The following is a 19,058-nucleotide window of genomic DNA, read 5'->3' as shown; positions in this document are numbered from 1 at the left end:
CCGCACCTCAGTGGGCCCGTGGGCCCGCCCACTCACTCACTCACTCACTCATCAATGCGGGCTAATAATGAACATGCTCGCAGGGCGGCTGCAGCCGCAGGCTCCGTGAGTCATCACATAGAACACCTAGGCCGGTGCTGCTTGTGAGAGCTTTCTGCAGTGATGGGCATCTGGTCATTGAGCCCTTAAAGTGTGGCTCAGTATGACTGAGGAAGTGAATTCATAATAATTAAAGCTGATTTATTTTGTATTTTTACTGCCTTTTAAAGAACGAAGCGGGAGAGGGAGAGCGAAACACCGATGTGAGAGAGAAATACGGATTGGTTGCCTCCCAACTGGGGACCGAGTCTGCATCCTAGGCGATCGAACCTGCGACCTTTTTGGTTTATAGGATGATGCTCCACCAACTGAGCCACACAGGCCGGGGCTGATTAAAACTGATTTAAATGTAAATAGCCAGATGTATAAAGTGCGTACTGTATTAGGCAACACAGGCTTGAAACAATGCTTGGGAAACAGTAAGTGCTTAATAAATGCTTGGTAAAAATAGTATCCTGCCAAATTATCCTCCAGAGAGTATATTTACACCTCACCAGCTTGGAGGCCGCCCCAGGTACCTGCCTCATACCCCACTCTGACCGTGCCCCTCCCCTGCTCAAAGCCCTTCTGTCGTTCCCCATTGTCCAAAGGTGATGTCCCAGATTTGCGGATCTCACTGTGGCCACAACTTTCAGCGTACTCTGGAATTACTTGACTGAGGCCTCCAGAGGGACAAAGTCCAGCACACAGTAGGTGCTTCATCATGAAAGGACCCCTGGAATCCAGCCCCTATTATCTCTGCATTTGTTTCTTTTCTTAAAAAAAGATTTTTATTTATTTGTTTTTAGAGAGGGGAAGGAAGGGAGAAAGAGAGGGAAACAGCAATGTGTGGTTGCCTCTTGTGCACCCCCTACTGGAGACTGGGCCCAAAACCCAGCAGTGTACCCTAGACCGGGAGTTGAACTGGGGGCCCTTTGGTTCACCAGCTGGGACCCAATCCACTGAGCCACACCACCCAGGGCGTGTGTCTGTTTCTCCGAGCAGTGCTGCAGTCTCAGCCAACTGTCCAGCCCCCACACCAGTGCAAGCTTCTGGGCCTTTGCCGAGGCTATTTCTTCCATCCAGAAAACCCTTCTAAGCAGACTCAGACTCATCGTCCCACCTGGTAGCCCAGCGGGTCCTTGTTCTCTCTGCAGTTGCTGGAGCAAGGCGCTGCATGCCTCGGAGCCTTGGTTTCCTCGACTATAAAACAGGACGAACTATCAATAAAAGACATAGGTCTGCAAAGCACCTGGCAGGATACTAAGTAGCTCATTAAACTGAGTGGTTAGCATGACTCCCATCAATTTCAAGAGGCTCAGCTTGGGTGTGGCCATCTCCTCTATTCACACCCTCATCCTAGGCCCTCCCCTGGAGCATGTCTCCCACCCCTGGGTCTCAGGATTTTTTTTTAGGAGCTTTGAGGCCTCTCCTGGCCGGCCACCGCAGGAGCCAATGGGGCAGGAGCCAAAGCCACATCATCTCTCTGGTCTCGCCTCCTTCAGGCCTCACCTCCTCTGGACATTTCTTGGTCCTGGGCTACAACTCCAATTTGGGACTTTTCCCCTTGACATTCCAATTCAAAATCTATTGTATAAGAGAGCTGGTGAAAATGTGCAGAAATACTGGAGCCCCTGCGCCATGCTGGTGGGAATGTAAAATGGGGCAGTTGTTATGGAAAATGGTTGGGCAGTTCCCCAAAGAGCTAAAGCTAGAACTACCACGTGACCCAGCAATTCTGCTCATAGACACCTACCCAAGAGAACCCAACACTTGTTCATGAATGTTAATGGTGGAACTATTCACCAGAGCCCAAAGATGGCAACAAACTGCCCATTGGTAGATGAACACAAGGTCCATCCACACACTGGAATACCACTCAGCCACAAAAAGGAGCGAAGCTCTGACATTCACAGCAAGGATGGACCTCGAACACGTGGTGCGCTGGGAGAGCAGCCAGACACAAAGCCACAGTGTGTGACTCCATGTATGTGGAATGTCCAGAACAGGCAACTCTACGGAGACAGAAAGTGGGTTAGTGGTTGCCGGGGTGGGAGGAGGGGAATGGGGGGTGATGGCTAAGAGGGAAGAGATTGCTCGGGGGGTGATGGAATAATCTTGAATTAGACAGAGGTGATGGCTGCACACCCTTGTGGATGTACTTAATGTCAATGAATTGTACACTTTAAATTGGTAAAAATGGTAATTTTTAGGTGAGTTTTACGCCAATTTTTAAAAATATGTATTGTATAGGACTTCCACCAAGATGGAGGTGCAGGTGGAAACACTGTGCCTTCTCCCACAACCAAGTTTGAATACAACAAAGGTTTAGTAAATAAAGACGCAGCCAAAGAACAGAAAATTGAACTATACAGAAGTCCAACAACAACAAACCGTTCTACTGGGACCAGTAAGAGGGGCAGAGCCAGCAGTGGAGCAGGGTCGGGCAGGAAAGATGCCCTGACCCCAGGCGCCCAGGCAGCCAGGGTAGCATCGGGCGGACCCAGTGAGGGCGCAAGGTAGCAGGCTGACCGCGGTCACACATTCTCGCGCAGATAAACCAGCAAAGGAGCGAGCAGTGAGACAGACCGAGCTGCCCCCAGTGGTGGGAAGCAGCAGAGGGAATTGCCATTGTTTGTCTTTGACCCCGCCCCCACATACAGCGTCACAACCCAGCCACTGAGTTGCCCTGCCCTGGGAACACCTAGGGCTCAGCTCCTCACACATAACAGGCACAAACAGTCCAAAATATGGCTCAAGAAGAACTCAAAGCTCCAGAGCCAATAACTTTAAGCGAAAGAGAAATAGTGAACCTCTCATGCACAGTTCAAAATACTGGTGATCAGGATGCTCAAAGAACTGGTTGATTTTAGTCACAAATTGGAGGAACATATGAAGGCTAAACTAATTGAAATGAAGGGAGATGCACAGGAAACCAATAGTGATGGAAAGGAAACTGGGACTAAATCAAGGGAGTGGACCAGAAGGAAGGCAGAAATGACCAAACAGAAAAATGTGAAGTAACAAGAATTCAAAAAAATGAGCAGAGGCTTAGGAACCTCCAGGACATCTTTAAACGTTCCAACATCTGAATTATAGGGGTACCAGAAGGGGAAGAGGAACAGCCACGAGTGGAAAACTTATTTGAACAAATAATAAAGGAGAACTTCCCCAATTTGGCAAAGGAAATAGACTTCCAGGAAATCCAGGAAGCTCAGAGAGTGCCAAAGAAGTTGGACCCAAGAAGGAACACACCAAGCCACATCATAATTACATTAGCCAAGACTAAAATGAAGGAGAGAATCCTAGAAGCAGCAAGAGATAAGGGGACAGTCACCTACAAAGGAGTTCCCATCAGACTGTCAGTGTATTTCTCGAAAGAGACCTTATAGGCAAGAAGGAGCTGGAAAGAAATATTCCAAGTCATGAAATCCAAAGACCTACACCCAAGATTGCTCTATTCAGCAAAGCTTTCATTTGGAATGGAAGGGCAGATATAGTGCTTCTCAGATAAGGTCAAATTCAAGGAATTCATCATCACCAAGTCCTTATTATATGAAATGTTAAAGGGACTTATCTAAGAAAAAGAAGATAAAAAATATGAACAGTGAAAGGACAGCAAACTCACAGTTATTAACAACCACACCTAAAACAAAAGCAAACCAAGAGGACAGCTAGATCAGGAGTGGAACCATAGAAATGAAGAACACATGGAGGGTTAGCAACAGGGGAGTGGGAGGAGGAGAAGGGGGGAGAAGGTACAGAAAATAAGTAGCATAGACAGTAGGTAGAAAATAGATAGAGGGAGGGCAAGAATAGTAGGGGAAATATAGAATCTAAAGAACTTGAGACATTGAGACACGTGGTCATAAACTAATGGGGGGAATGGTGGGGGAGGGGTGTGCAGGGTGGAGGGGAATGAAGGGGGAGGAATAGAACAACTGTAATGGTATAATCAATAACATATATTTTAAAAATACATATTGTATAGAGTCTCCTCTCCTGGGCTATCTCCATGAGGGTGGAGACCAAAGCCGTTTGGTCATTGCTGTGTCCATGGTGGCCAGCAGAGAGATATGCAGTAAGTGTTCAAGAAATATTTGTGGCCCTGGCTGGTGTGGTTCAGTGGATTGAGTGCCGGACTGTGAATCAAAGGGTTGCTGGTTCGATTCCCAGTTAGGGCACATGCCTGGGTTGCAGACCAGGTCCCCAGCACAAGATGCACGTGAAAGGCAACCACACATTGATGTTTCTCTCCCTCACTTTCTCCCTTCCCCTTTCTCTAAAAAAATAATTTTTTTAAGAAAAAAACATTTACGGACTGAATGAATAAATGGGTGTGGGAATCAAGAGACAGATGCCTGCTCTTCCCGAGAAAGAACACTCCATTTCTTCAAACTCTGGATGAATCAGATGAAACTTTGGTCATGGAAACTTCCGACTTACTTCCTTGGGACATCTCCACATCACCTAACTCTAAATCGAGATTCTCCTCTAGCCCCGGAACTCAATGGGGCCAGATGCACTTGGTCTTTATCAATGTGAAAGGGCAAATAAGGAAGGACTCAGTCCTTTAGCAAGTAAAACTTTTATTAAATAAACTTTCAGTTTTTCCAGACCAAAGAGAGGCGTTTTGGACATAAAGATGATGCTTGCAGTTTCTCACCTGAGACACGCCACAGTGACAAGGACCTCTCCAGCCACGAAATTCATCAACCCAGAGTTTCTTCTAAGTCCTTTTCTTGTCTTTCTTGTGTGTGTGTGTGTGTGTGTGCAGCAGTTTGTTTCCAAAAGTCAGTTTGCAAGTTGCAACTTCATGAAATTACTAGTAGCAGAAATAAAGTACATTGTACAAATCATGTAGATCTTCGGTGTGGAGTATAAAAATGGTATTTACAGCCAGTAAACATGGACCAGAAGGACACACGCCACTGCACGCCAGGCCTGGCGGGAGCTTGGTGGGTGCCGGAGACACAGGTGAGGCCCCCTCTCGGCCTCTGAGCACACGCTTGCACACGCAGACGCACGGGACACAGGCACACTAGAGAATGTCTTGGAACAATTATCAAACTCTGGAATATCGAAACAAGTTGGTCGGAAGATTTTTTTTTCTTTTTTTTTTTTTTACTATGTGTTTTTCTTCTTTTTTCTTTTTCTGGGTCAGTCAACACATTTGGTAGAAACAAAAGGGAACACTTTTTTCCTTTCCAAAAAATTATTTTTCTTGAGCTTATTAAGTTCTCTGGCACTTCGTCTGGCAACAGCCCCCACTGGACGACCAGAAGAACTCGACTCTGTGCTTTAAGGTGGGTTTTCATGGTGTGGGTAGGTATACAGAGGCACCCCACAGGGTCTCCCTCCCAGCCCCAGCTAGGAAACAAAAATCTACTGTTGTTCGATTTTTCCCCATTTTTTCTCTTTTCTTCTTTGTACCTGCTCAGAAAGATCAAAATTAAAAAAAAAAAATTCTTTGAAGAGGTATCTTCGGCAAAGGGGTGCTTGGCCAGTGCAGGTTGGGCCTGTCCAACGAGCGTGGCGGTCTTGGTTATGAGATTGTGAATTCCAGGCTGGTGATCCTAAGGCAGGGAGGGTTGGCTGCCTGCCCTTGGGGGGGCAAGGGGAGTGGGGGCTCCCACAGACCCCATCTACCCCCGACGGAAAGCTAAGGGCTCTTGGTCACATGAGTAAGGCTATGACTGGGGGGAAAGGGCTGGGGGAGGCAAGGGGGGTCTCTTTTGTGCTGAGGAAGGCAGGGCCCTGGGACAAGGGAAGGGGTTTGGGGGTCCCGGAAGCTGCAGCTAGGACCAGGGACACTCAAGCCGGCTGAGCCCGTAGGCCCAAGAGAATTGTTGGTGGCAGCGGCCGAAAGTCCTGGAGGTATATTGGTTGGCTGATGACTCCCAGTGCTTCTCCAGTGCCCTGGGCTGACATGACAGCCGGGGGTGGGGAGACACCAGGCTGCCCCGCCAGCCTCAGCCCTTCTTATGTCCCTGCTGAGTGACCGGCCTAGGGTCACCTTCTCTTGGATGGAAGCAAGTCAGAAAAGTTTGGTCCCATGATCTATACTCAAAAAATATATATGTCTATAACTCTATATATATATGCATATATATATATAGGAAAAGTTGTGATTTCGTTTGGGGAAGCCACCCAGGTTGTTGGGGGTGCCCAGGAAATCTCCCAGGAGGAAGTGATGAACTCCTCAGCCCCCAACTCAGGAGCTTCCCCACCCCCTGCCCCCTTGGGTAGGGTTTCACATTTTGGGGAGGGGGCTAAGGGGAGACAGGAGAGGAGAGGGAGGGCTGGTGTCCAAACTTGGTTGTAATTTACGGAAAAGTCCTGGATCAGTTGGAAGCGGGGAAACCCTCCTGGGGTGGAAGGCCCCTCACCTGGCGGAGAAGGGAGGGGCGTTAGAGAGCTCCGGGCCAGGCACGCAGGCAGGCAACCTCACCTCCCGTCCGCCCCTTTGCCCTGACCAGGTTGGGGTCTGGGACCCCAGCACTCATAATCTTTTCAGAAAGAGTCCATTTTGGGGTTCAGAGGCTGACAAACTCAGCTTGGAACGGATTTAGTGTCACCAAGCCCATGTCCTTATCTGGCAACTGGGGACAAATATTCTTGTTAGTGTTCCCTCTCCCCTGCTGCCTGCCACTGAAGCTCCTGGGAGGCAATTTCTCCCCCCACCCACTCCCAAGTCTCTGTTCATTCGCAGCCGCGTCCCCAAGTGCTGGAAACAGTGACTAGCACATAGTAGGTGCTCAGGCAGGATGTGCTACCCCAGCGTATTAAAAGTGTGCAGATCCCCCGAGATGTCTCCAAACGCGCACTCCGAGACGCAGGACTCTGTGACGGCACACCCTCAGATCTGGCGGGGCCGACCCAGTGGGTCCGAAAGGCACCACCATTCCCTAACTGAGTACCCACTTTGTGCCAGACCCAGGCAAAGCTCCCCGATGATGATGGCAACTGATTTTAAAGGGAAAAAAAGGGATCATCGAGAACTTTACAGGTGGCAGGTTCTGGGCTCAATGGGGGAAATGCTGCACTCCCGTGTGAGTCCCCGCACTGCTTCTGGGGGAGGTGACTTTTATAAGCCCATTTTACAGATGAGTCTCATGGAAGCTTAAGATCAGTAGCTTTCCTCATTGGCCCCTCAGGCTCACTATTTGTTCCCCAAAGAAGGTGATTAGTTGATACAGTTGTTCCCTCTGATGTCAGAATACCCTTGGGGATTTGTTTGTTTGGGGGGACGTTTTTTCTGGCACGCCAGCGGGTGGGGCAAAATCCCACTTTCCTTTCAACCCACTGGTATGAATTATATCAAATAAGGGAGCTGCCGGGGGCATGTGGGTCATCTGGGAGAGTCAGAGGATAGGATAGAAGCCCTTCCACACATTTGCCACCCCAGACCAAACCTGGCCCCTCAGGTAAATTTCTATTCATCCTTCAAAGCCTTCCTCGGAAAGGCTTCCCTGATTCCCCATGGTGAGCGCCAGCTTCCCCCCCTCGCTATGCCAACCCTGCTCTCCAGTCCAGCACCGGGAGTAATGGTGTCTTTACCTAGCTCTGTCCCTGCCCATCCAACCCGGGGGCTCCTCAAGCCCTCCCCCAACCAGGACTGGAGATAGTTCGGAGAACCAGGAGGGACCAGCCACAACACCGAGCAGGGCAGGGTTGGGGCCGCCTGGCGGCTCACCTGGGCCAAGCCCACAGCCCTGGGGTGGCTGTGGGTGTGGTCAGTAGGGGTGTCCTGGGTCTTTGGGCCGCTTCAGCTGCACTTTCAGTCTCTTCATGCCGATCTGAAAGCCATTCATGGCCTGGATGGCGGTCTGCGCGCTGGCTGGGTTGTCAAAGCTCACGAATCCTGCAGAGACCGGGGTGGACCCGCGATGGTGGGCAACGTGGGCGTCTTCCACTCGGCTTCCCAGCTTGGGGTCCTAGGGGCGGGGCTTGTGCTTGCCGGGGGCAGACAGCCCCTAGAGGTGGCAGGGCTTGCCAGAGGACACACAGCAGTCCTGGCCTGGGTCCGACACCCCTGGGTTTGCATGCATCTGGGGACAGGGCATCTATGCCTTAACCAGGGCATGCTGAGATTTCCCATGTGGAGTTGGGGACAGGTGGGATCTCTGGGCTCCTGGGAGGTTCATGTTCTCTCTCATACCAGGCTGCCTGCCTCCTCCAAGACCCTTATCCATGTGGGATCTTGTCCATCTGACTCTATCTCTGCCCGTCTTTCTCTTGTCTTTGCTGTCTCTCCCGCCCTCCCTCGGTCTCTCTTCTCGGTGTCCCTGTCTCTCTCTCCATGTCTTTCTCAGCCTTCTACTCCCAGTCTCTCCTGAGATCATCAGAAACACTTAAGCCTCCCCCTCCTTAAACTGCCATCAGCCCAAGCCCCCTTTATCTGTCACCTCAAGGTCACCTGGCCCTACTCCTGCCCCTTACCTCTTGGTCCCCACAGGCTCCACAGGGGACTATGTGGAGGACACAGAGGCCAGGGGTCCTCCAGGGGGAGGGGACCACATGTGCAAACACTCGGAGGTGGGGTCACCTGAGCTCTGTGACCAAGAGGCCAAGTAGATGAAAGGTCAAACAGAGAGATAAAGGGGGACAGGGCTGAAGGGTCTTGCTGAGGTCCATGGGGAACCGTGCAAGAATTTAGAGCTGAAGGGATTGATGTCATATTTATCTTCTCTAATCCCCCCATTATACAGATGAGCAAACTGAGGCTCACGGAACATGTATGACCCGCTGATTGTTGAACGTGATTGCATAGGTTTTCCTCCAGAAATTTCCTCTCTCTTCTGGAAGCAGGATACAGGAGAGGGGGCCTGAAAACTGGCAGGAGTCCCTTACTTGCTGTGTGACTTCAAGTGTGTTGCTTGGCCATTCCATTCCTCTCTTTCCTCCCTTAGAAAATTGGGACAAATCTTCCCTTTTATGGTTGGATACTAAGTACATACAGAAGGCACTTAATAAATAGTCAAGAGTTAGCCCTTCAAAGAAGACAGGGTGGATTACAGATTTTGTAGTCAAACAGACTGGCTCTAATCTAGGTTCTGCCCCTTTGCTGCTGTGTGACTTTGAATGTGTTGGTGCCTCTCTGAGCCCTAATTTCCTGTTTCTGGGGAGAAAGAAGTCCTTCTCAAGGTCCACAAGGCCCTGCATGGCCTGTCCCTGTTCCCACCTGCCTTTGTTTCCTTCCTCTCTCCCCATCTCTCACTCTGTTCCAGCCACACAGGCCTCCTCACGCGTCCTCCAACATGCCTGCTCCAGCCCCAGGGCCTTTGCACATGCTGTTCCCTCTTCCTAGAACACTGTTCTAGGAATCTGTTCCTGCAGATTTCCCCATGCTGGCTCTTCATCAGTCAAGTCTATTTTTCTTCATATCATTTATAATTCCCTGGCCTAGATCCTATGTTTCTTTATTTTCATCTCCTCCCCCTAAACCTGTGCTCTCCAGTTCAGTAGCCACTAGTTACAGTGGTTATTTAAATTTAAGTTAATTAAAATTAAATAAAATTTCAAACCTAGTCTTTTGGCCACACTGGCCACATTTCGAGTCCTTGGTAGCCACACGGGGCCGACGGCTCAGACAGCCTGGGTGTAGAATAGTTCCACCATCAGAGAAAGCTCTGCAGAACAGTCCAGGAGGACTGTGAGCTTTCGGAGGGCAAGGGTTTGTCAGCCTCCTTCATCGCAGTAATCCCAGCACCAAGTACAGAGCCTGGCACACAGCAGGGACACAATACATCTATTTGTTGAATGAATGAATGAACGAACAGGTCTTAGAAAGAATGTGTGCCCTAGCAAGTGCCTGGAACACACTAGGTACTTAGATACCTAATAAGTGCTTACTCTGATTATGAATGTGGTTCTTTTAAAAGCAAAATGTGATTCTTTTGGACCAAGCCTGTCTCATGGCTGACCAATGCCTCCCCCCACCACTCCCCTGGTCCCCATTTCCAATGCAAGGCGGGAAGGACAGGCTGGCCAGCAGGAAGGGGTGCCCTCTGCAGGTACTCACCAAAACATTTGCTCTGGTTGGTGGCCCGATCCATAAACACCTTGGAGGAGATGATATTGCCGAAGGGCAGGAACATCTGCGTCAGCTCCGTGTCTCCAAACTCCTGGGGGAGGTGGTAGATAAACAGGTTACAGCCTTCGGGACCTGCAGGTGGGGAAGAGAAAGACATAAAGCCCCCAAGGAGAGGAGGTGGACCCACCCCCCAAGGAAGGAGCGGGTCCGGACCCACATCTGGCACCTCCAGCTGTCAAGACAGGGGTGCCCCGTGACACCCAGAAAGAAGGGGTATGGAAATGGGGATAGGGAAGGCAGGGTGCCCTGAGCTCTGGTCTATATAATCCCACACACAGATACTCTAAACCTCTAGTGATCCTCAGGTTCCAGATAATTTACAAAATTCAGATGATCCCTCCCCCTCCCCTCAAACCAAGATAAATCCCAGGAACCCCAAGCTCCCGGAAAATCCCTCAGCCTCAAACTCCAAATTATTTGCAAAAGTCAGGTTAACTAGGTGACAGAGATATGAAAACTATAACCTATCTTTGCAATTATTCTGTAAATCTAGAACTGGTTATAAGATAAAATTAAAATATCTGTTTTTTAAAAAAGTTTGGTGATCAGCCCTGGCTGGTGTAGCGCAGTGGATTGAGTACAGGCCTGTGAATCAAAGGATCACTGGTTCAATTCCCATTTAGGGCACATGCCTGGGTTGTAGGCCAGGTCCCCAGTAGGGGGCACGCGAGAGGCAACCACACATTGGTGTTTCCCTCTTTCTCCCTCCCTTTCCCTCTCTAAAAAAATAAATAAATAAAATCTTTTTTTAAAAACTCTGGTGATCACAAAATACAAGAGAAGTGATTCTCTGGCTTCAGACACCAAATAACCAGACATATTTTCCAAAAGCCTTGGGTAATCCTTCTAACTGTGGATAATTTTCAAAACTCAGATGATGCAAAAATAAAATAAAGTAAAATAAAAAGGGAATTCTCCAGTCCTAAATCCCAGATATCCTGAAACCAGAGATCATTTTCAAATGGTGGACTATACCAATGAGAAATATATTTTTTTAAAGCATGGCTAACCCTCAAAATCACCCCCTCCTTATATAATCCCCAGTGCATCATTTATATGCAAACTATAAATAATACCACTTAAAAACCCGATTAACTTGGGGTGGTGAATACACAATATAATATACAGATGATGTATTACAAACTTGTTTACTGGAAACCTACAATCTTATAAACCAATGTCATCCCTATAAATTCAAAAAAAATAAGAAATAAAAACCTGATTATCTGAAGCTATGAACATTTCCCAAAACTTCTCCCATGCTTCCCAAAACAAAGGTAATGGCCACACCACCGAGAACGGCCCCCACCCTAGGAGTGAATATTTCCCATCACAGAAAATACAAAATTCAAGATCACACAGTCACACCCACCCCTCACCTTTCTGACTGGGACCACAATTCTGCTATAATGTGTGTTTTTAAAATGCAAGTGTGTTCCAATGTGATTGATGTGTTACAGAACAATTTTGAGCATAACACAAATTCTGTATTAGCTTATGGGCTAACACCAGCTGAACGCAGAAAATCCAGACCCAGCTGAACCAAGCCTCATAAGAAAACCAAATACTTGCTCACGCACAAGACTCTAACACCCATCAACTTCCTCAGTTTTGCAAATGTGTTACAAGCCACACCTGTCCCCACCTGGGGTTACAACTCTCTGATTTCAAACAGCGCTGTTTCTATTTCACTGGAATTCACATGCGGCAACCCTTTGATGCCACTCCCATTTGTAAACTTCAGCTCTTTTCCAAGATAAAGTGCCCTATTTATTGTAGTATCCATGTATTTCTTAGACATCTAACATTGATAAGACTGCTACAGTTTTTAGTAGGGTCCTATCTTTTTTTCATTTGTTTGACATGGCTGCGGGCCAGGCTCTGAGCTTCCCTTGCTATGGGGTGACCTGGGTCTTTTTTGGTTGGCCGCCTCTCCCCAGCTCCTGCACCCCTACTAGCTGGATTAAAGACAGAAGGTAGCCCCTGGTGATGAGCGCCCCCTGTGTGTCAGGAACAGCTACTGCTTACTTCCCAGTAACATCACTTGGCACAGACACCTGTCTATGTTACAGATGGGAGAACTGAGGCATAGGGTAGTGAGGTATCTTCCTTTTGTCCCAAGTCAGAACTAGGTGGATCTGAACTCCAGTTGTCCGACTCAAGAATCTAACCCTTGCATCCCTCTACTTTATTGGGGTGAACTCAGTTTACTAGAAATACCTCACCACCCCATCCCCAAAGTCAAAACGAATTTCCTCTCCAAAAATTCAGAATCATTCCATTTTGGAGAGGGTTCCTCTATGCCAATGGGTTTGAGCTAGAACGGCTCCCTTTCCGGAGGAGGAAACTGAGGCTCGGAGGAGATTCAGTTGCTCCCCCCAACACCTAGGGGCTACGTCAGGACCTGAACTCAGTCCTGCCTAGCCCCTGGGTCGCGTTCTTAGCCCCGGATTCCCAGAGGCAAGATCAGGTATAAGTCCTAGAGGTGGAGGGGGCGGTCAGAGGGCGGGGCTGGCGCCTGGGGGAGTTCGCGGCCCCCTCACCTTCTCGCTGCTGCTGCTGCTGCAGGAGGGGCGGCGGCTGTGGGACGCTGTGCGCGATGGGCGTGATGGCCGCAGTGGGGTACACGGCTGTAGAGACCCGGAGCGGAAGCGGGCGTGAGGCGGGTGGGTGCCCGGCGTGAGCGGGACAGGACTGACTCCAGGGGTAGGGGCCAGAGGTAAGGGCGGGGTCAATGCCGGGTCTTGGGAAGGGGGAGGGGCGTGGCCACAGCGAGGAGCCAGCCTAAGGGGTGGAGCCAAGGCAACAGGGAAAGAGGGCGGGGCCAGGATTTGAGAGGAGGAGCCATGAGTTAAGGGAGGGCCAAGGCTGGCCTCATGAAGAGCCAGCGATGGGGTGGGGCCTTGGTAGAGGCAAGACGGTACCCAAGGTGGGTTCTGAGGGGCGGGATCAGACGCTAAAGAGGGAACTAGGGCTAAGAGCTGGGATTGGACCAGGGCCAGAGTAGGAAAGCTTGGCTAGAAAAAGAAAGACGTTGGGGGCCGAGCCTTGGGGGCGGGGCTTCTTGTGGGGTGGGGCCACCCGCGGTGCGGGCCAGCTTCCCTACCTGTGTACTGCTGGACTCCAGAGAAGGCTGGATGAAGGGTCTCAGCCATGGTCGGGCTCTGAGCTGCGGGCAGACGGAAGGGCTGAGTGGGGCAGGGGCAGCAGAAGACTTCTTTCCACCCCCAATTCTTAAGAGCCGGAAGGAGAGCAACAGACATCCGCCCCAGCTTCACCCCTGTGTAAACGGTTTACAGGTATGATTCCCATTTTACAGGTGGGGAAACTAAGACTCAAATAGGTGAAGTAACTGGGAAATGGCAGAAGCCTACCTGGAATCCAGGTTTCTTGGACTCCAGAGAGGCTGAAATATCACCCCCATCTCTCTCTCCATCCTGGCCCACTCACTTGTTCCCTTTATTCTCTAGATTCTCCGGACTCCAGGCCTCTGCTCCAGACCACCACTCACCCCCATCCCTTCCCCTCTCTCACTCCCCAAACCTCGTTCATCAGACACCCTATGGACCCACTATGTGGTTGTGACCTGACTGCCCCTAGTGGAGGAGGTAAGGGAGGAGAGAGTTTGTCCAGGCCACTAGAGCTGGTGAATCGAGAAAATTCAGCCAAAATATTCTGCTTGGAAGCCCTGGCTGGTGTAGCTCAGTGGATTGAGCGCAGGCCTGTGAACCACACGATCACGGTTCAATTCCCAGTCAGGGCACATGCCTGGGTTGCAGGCCAGTTCCCAGCAGGGGACTCACAACAGACAACCATACATTGACATTTCTCTCATTCTCTCCTTCCCTTCCCTCTAAAGATAAAAAAAATAAAAATAAAAAGACTCTGGAGGGTGGTGCGTGGGGGGGGGAGACGGGAGGAGGATTGTAAAGGGTTGCATGAACGAATCCTTCATACAGCCAGAACAGTTCTGTGTCTTGGTTGTGGTGGTGGTTACATGAATCTATACCTGTGATAAAATGGTATAGAATCCCCCTGCCACACACACACACACCTGCCTCAGGTACATGTAAAGAGAGCAGTGAAATGTGAATAAGCTCTCCTACTCCAGTGGAGTTTATTGTACAGAGTAGTTTATTGTACATACCAGTGTCAGTTCCCTGGTTTTGACAGTGTCCTCTGATCATGTAAGATGTTAGCATGGGGGAAGATGGGTGAGAGGTACACAGGACTTCTCTGTGTTATTTTGGCAACTCCCTGTGAGCCTCCAATCATTTCAAAATAAAAATAAATTCTCTTCAATGGTGGAAACACCAGATGACTTACTTCACCTCAGCAAGGTGTTGGAAGATGTTTGCCTTGTACTCATGGTATAGGGTAGGGAAAGGTGGGAGGGACCTCTGCTTCATGAAGGCAGAGCCCAGCTCAAATCAGTTCATGGCAAGTATTGAGTGAATGAATCAATGAATGAATGAATGGATACGGGCACTGATACCTTCCCAAATAGTAATGATTAATAACTAAGATTGATGGTGCCATTCTTAGTACTAGGTGACATGTTAAGCATTTTACACACTAAATTCACTGTCAGTGCAACCTGCTGAGATGACTGTTTGATCCATTTTACAGATGAGCAAAGGGAAACTCAGAGACTTAAAGGAATCACCCAGGGCCACCAAACTTGAATATGAACCCAGAAATGTCTGGGTCCAAAGTTCCTATGTTTAACCTTTTTCTCTGTGCCCACAGAACATATCTGCTCAGCTGAGACTCCCTTTGTTCTGCATCTGTTGCGTGGGCACCAAGGCACAGCAAATTAAGCTTGTCCTAGAGATACCGTCCCTGCCCCCTGACGCTCTCCTAGGCCCTGAGGAACCACCTGAGTTACCTGGGTAGGGCATGAGGCCATTGGCATATACAGTCTCTAGGGCAGGGTGCCCACCAGGAAAGGGCACAACACCTGCAAAGCTGTTGGTGATGGGAGCCACGAGGCCGGGTACGGCGGCAGTGCTGAGCAGTGGGGGCGAGTGCAGTCCTGTGGAGCAGAAGATCGTCATGGGGAGCCTGGGCCTGGCCCCAGCCCTCCCCACCCATTCTTGGGCCTCTGGGGGACTCTCACCAGAGGCAGGGGCGATGGGTGTGGCAGGCAGCCCATTAAGGCTGACAGCGCCGATCTGCTGGATATGGCAGGGTGAGAAGGCCACGCCAGGGCTCAGGTAGCTGCCCGAAGTGGACAGGACTGTTGTCTGCTGCTGCATGAGCTGGGGGTGGAGAGGGAGTTAACATGCATAGTCAAGGTGGCACCTGCCCTGAGATCACAGCCTCCCCGGGCGGAGGCCTGGCCCTCCAGTAACTAGGAGGGGGTCAGGCTGGATACCTTGGCTCAGGCTAAGGTCAAAGATCTGTAACGAATCGGAGCTCTGCCTGGGGTTAGGGCTCGGTCTAGAGTCAGGGTTCATAGGAATCTGGGCTCATCCAGGGATCTGAATTCAGTCAGGAATTTGGTCTTGGTCCGGGATCAGGGATCAGCCAACACTGAACTCAGCCATGAGTTCAGGGTTGGGACTCAGTTCGGAATTAGCCTGGATTGAGAGGCTCACTCTGGGTTTGGTCTCAGTTTGGGGTTGAGGCTCAGCCTGGATTTGGGGTCTCATCCTGAGGTCACGCCAGTCCAGAGTTGGGGTTCTGCTTGGGCTCTGGGCTCAGTTTAAGGCTGGGGGCTCAGCCATGGTTGGGGCTCAGAAATCAGCCATGGCCAGGAAAGGACCCCAAGTCAGAGAGACTGGGCAAAAGACAGAAAGATGGGCAGTGACAGACATCTCAAAGATACTAGATGGAGAGAGAGAGACTGAACCAGATCATCAGAGTGGTCTTGGGAACCCCACTGGAGACAAAAGTGTGTTTGTTGGGGTCACTCACAGCCTGGGCGTAGGCACTGTAGGGGCTGAAGGGCAGGGTGAGGGATGGCGTCAGAATGCCCAGCTGGCCCACCATCTGCTGCATGCGCCGTAGCGTTCGCTCCTTGTCCGTGTCGGCAAACTTCACCACCAGGCTGGAGGAGGCACCCTGCAGGGGCAGTAGCAGGCAGGGAGGGAAAAGAGGAGGGAGGTAACCAGGACTCTGGGGTCCCCAGAGCCACACCAGCTCAGGTTCTTGTGTTGCCTAGATGGCAGCAGCTGCTGGCCCCGTCCATGAGCCCCTAGCTGCAGACCTCAGGCACCACAGCGAGACCACCTAAAGATCAGAGTCCTGGATCTCACGCTTGACTGTGCAGCCAGCCCTGCACATGGGTCAGGCATCTGGCCCAGGGGGTGTGTTTAGGATACAGTGGAGGTCCCTGACTCTCAGGCACATTTTCTTTCAAAAATAGGAGAATCCAAATACTGGAGAGGAACAATGGCAACCTGGGTGGAGGAATAACTGTCACCCACACAGCTGAGAACAGGTGAGAATCCAGTTGCCAGAGAGTAATAATGGGGCACAGGTGGATCATCCTGCGAATGGCACCTTGCACCTGAGAACCATCAGAGGCTCGGACCATCAGAGAGGTTGACATGCCCCGTTTGGTGACGAGCTCACCCCCCACTGGGCTTGCCAGCCCCATCATGGGACAGCTCCGAGTAGGAGGAAGCCTGGCCTGGCGACGAGCCAACCCTGCCTGTCCAGGGACTGAGACTGGCACTGCTCTTCTGCCACTGCCCTGCACTTCACACCCATTTTCACGAACAACTGAGAGAAGAGCTGGTTCCTCCAGGCTCATCTTCCCATGCAGATCTGGACATTACATTCAGTGAAGGTGACTCCTGGAGCTTCCTTTCTAGGGGGGCAGGTCACCCAGTGCCGGGGTGGTCCTGCCCAGCCTTACTCTGCTGCTGACCCACAAGCTCCCGGCTCCAGTCTTGTTTCTGCCCACCCCTACTCTAGCCCCAAGGAGATATTTCAAACCAGCCTGGTTCCTTCCCTTCCCTGTGGAACCCCTCTGTGGCTCTCATGGACAGAGGAGGAATCTGCATGCCTCAGCCTTGAACTGCTCTGGGGCCTCCCATTCCTACCACTGCCTTTGATCTTGTCACTCCCCAGCCCTGGTGTCCCTCCACTGGCCTTGGCAAATCCCATCTCACCCCTCCTGTGTACTCACACATATACACACACACTCTCTCTCACACACACACACTCACCATGCATGCTCACATTCATTAATAGCACACACACCATGCATGGGCACACACACTCGCACACATACATTCACATACTCATGCACAAAACCACACATACATACATAAGCATAAGTCACTGCACGTATAATCACAACCCTCACTCACACATACACACATGCACTCATCTGCACACACATCCGCACACCCTCACACCTACAGAGGCACACACATGCACTTGTTCCCCCACATTACCCAGGCACAACCATGCACTCAATGTGTTTGCACCATGCACTCAGACATATAGGCCCTCCTACGTTCACTGCCAGACACACTAGCAGTACATCCTTACCCACATACATTCACACACACACTCACACACATGCATACACCCACTCATACCACCATCAGAAACTGTTCCCTTTTCCACCTATGCCCTCTCTGAAGAAGAGCCAGGGACTAGAAGGCAGCTGGGATGGAAGGGAGAGGGCCCCTTGCCTCTTTTCCATGCACACCACCACAATGGCCCAGGGCAGCCCCTACTTACCGGCATGGTCTGGCTGCCATGCAGGGCATGGATAGCTGCCTGAGCCTCTGTGTGGGAGGAGAACTTCACGAAGGCACAGCCTGCACCAAGAGAAGAACAGGTGAGAGGCAACGGGGTCTTTCTGGACAGGCAGGGGCCACCAGAAGGGGCTGGGAGCCCTGGATGGCCAATCAGCATCAGACACACGCAGCCAGAAAGCCAGACATCTGGACAACAGAGCCAGCCAGCCGTTTGCTCAGAGAGCTGGGCAACAAAGAATCTGACAGTGACAGGGACACACAGCCAGCCATGGGGTTGGACAGTCAGCCGATCAGTCATCCATTCAATCATAAAGCCAGCCAGCCAGATAGCTGCTTGTCAAATGCACAGTCAAGTGAAGGGGACAAGCTTAGAGGACACATACTAGCCACCAACACCGCGAGATCCAGAGTTGTAATTAGATGTGCAGAATTAAAGTAACAAACCATGAGACACAGATTTGGAGAGATACAGTCCTGTGCGCACACTCAGGCAGAGATGAACTCAGACCCAGATGGATAGGCTCATGTGACCAGAATGGAAGAAATGGGGATAAAGTCACCAGACAAGGGCAGACCCAGCTGGGCACTCGTCCAGGCAGAATCAGTGGACAGACAGCCAGAGACCACCAGACACATGAACACCCAGACAGAAATAGTCACTTGGACACCCAGGCAGAAAGAGCGAGAGACTCAGAGATACAGAGAGAGTGATATGTAAACCCAGTCACATTCAGTCATGTGGGCAGACAGGAAAGCAAGTCTTTGGAAGTCATTAAACAATCGTTCCTGGAAGGTACAGTTATATAGGCAGAAATAAAATCCACAGGACACAGGCAAATGCAGGCGGAAACAGTCCCATGGACAGTCAGATGGAGACAGGTATTCCCAGGTAGTCACAGGCTCATAGGCAGGACCCGCCCCTACAACAACCAAGGGCCCCACCCCCAGTCCTGCTCCCTGCATGCCCCGCCCCTGTGCCTTAGGCCCCTCCCCCAGAGCCCCCTCGATCCTGGTCTGTCACCTTTGCTGCTGCCATCAGGTCCCCGGAGCACCGTGCACTCATCTATAACCCCGAAGGGCTGGAACAGCCGCAACACGTCCTCTTCCGATTGCTGCTTGTTCAGCATCCCCACAAACAGTTTCCGGTCCCCTGTGGGCGGAGA

General features: G+C 50.8%; 1 protein-coding gene across 4 annotated transcripts in view; it reads right to left on the bottom strand.

Moving 5' to 3' along the window:
- Window positions 1–4,650: 4,650 nt before the first annotated feature.
- Window positions 4,651–19,058, bottom strand: part of CELF5 (CUGBP Elav-like family member 5) — a 42,589-nt gene continuing 28,181 nt past the window's right edge. For 2 of the 4 annotated variants that reach the window (XM_037042500.1, XM_037042498.1), the window contains exons 4-13: window positions 18,917–19,045; window positions 17,876–17,955; window positions 16,094–16,240; window positions 15,294–15,435; window positions 15,063–15,209; window positions 13,281–13,343; window positions 12,718–12,804; window positions 10,103–10,246; window positions 7,775–7,942; window positions 4,651–6,467 (exon numbers count right to left, since the gene is read on the bottom strand). In XM_037042500.1, coding sequence (XP_036898395.1) covers window positions 7,815–7,942; window positions 10,103–10,246; window positions 12,718–12,804; window positions 13,281–13,343; window positions 15,063–15,209; window positions 15,294–15,435; window positions 16,094–16,240; window positions 17,876–17,955; window positions 18,917–19,045 — 1,067 coding nt within the window. In that variant the 3' untranslated portion in view covers window positions 4,651–6,467; window positions 7,775–7,814. The other 2 variants (XM_037042497.1, XM_037042501.1) reach the window with 2 other exon arrangements.

This window comes from Sturnira hondurensis, unplaced genomic scaffold (genome assembly GCF_014824575.4).
Source record: "Sturnira hondurensis isolate 20B ecotype Veracruz unplaced genomic scaffold, ASM1482457v3 Scaffold0003693, whole genome shotgun sequence".
Classification (NCBI taxonomy): domain Eukaryota; kingdom Metazoa; phylum Chordata; class Mammalia; order Chiroptera; family Phyllostomidae; genus Sturnira; species Sturnira hondurensis.
The sequence above is the reverse complement of the archived record's forward strand: the minus strand, read 5'-3'. Positions and strand labels throughout refer to the sequence as shown.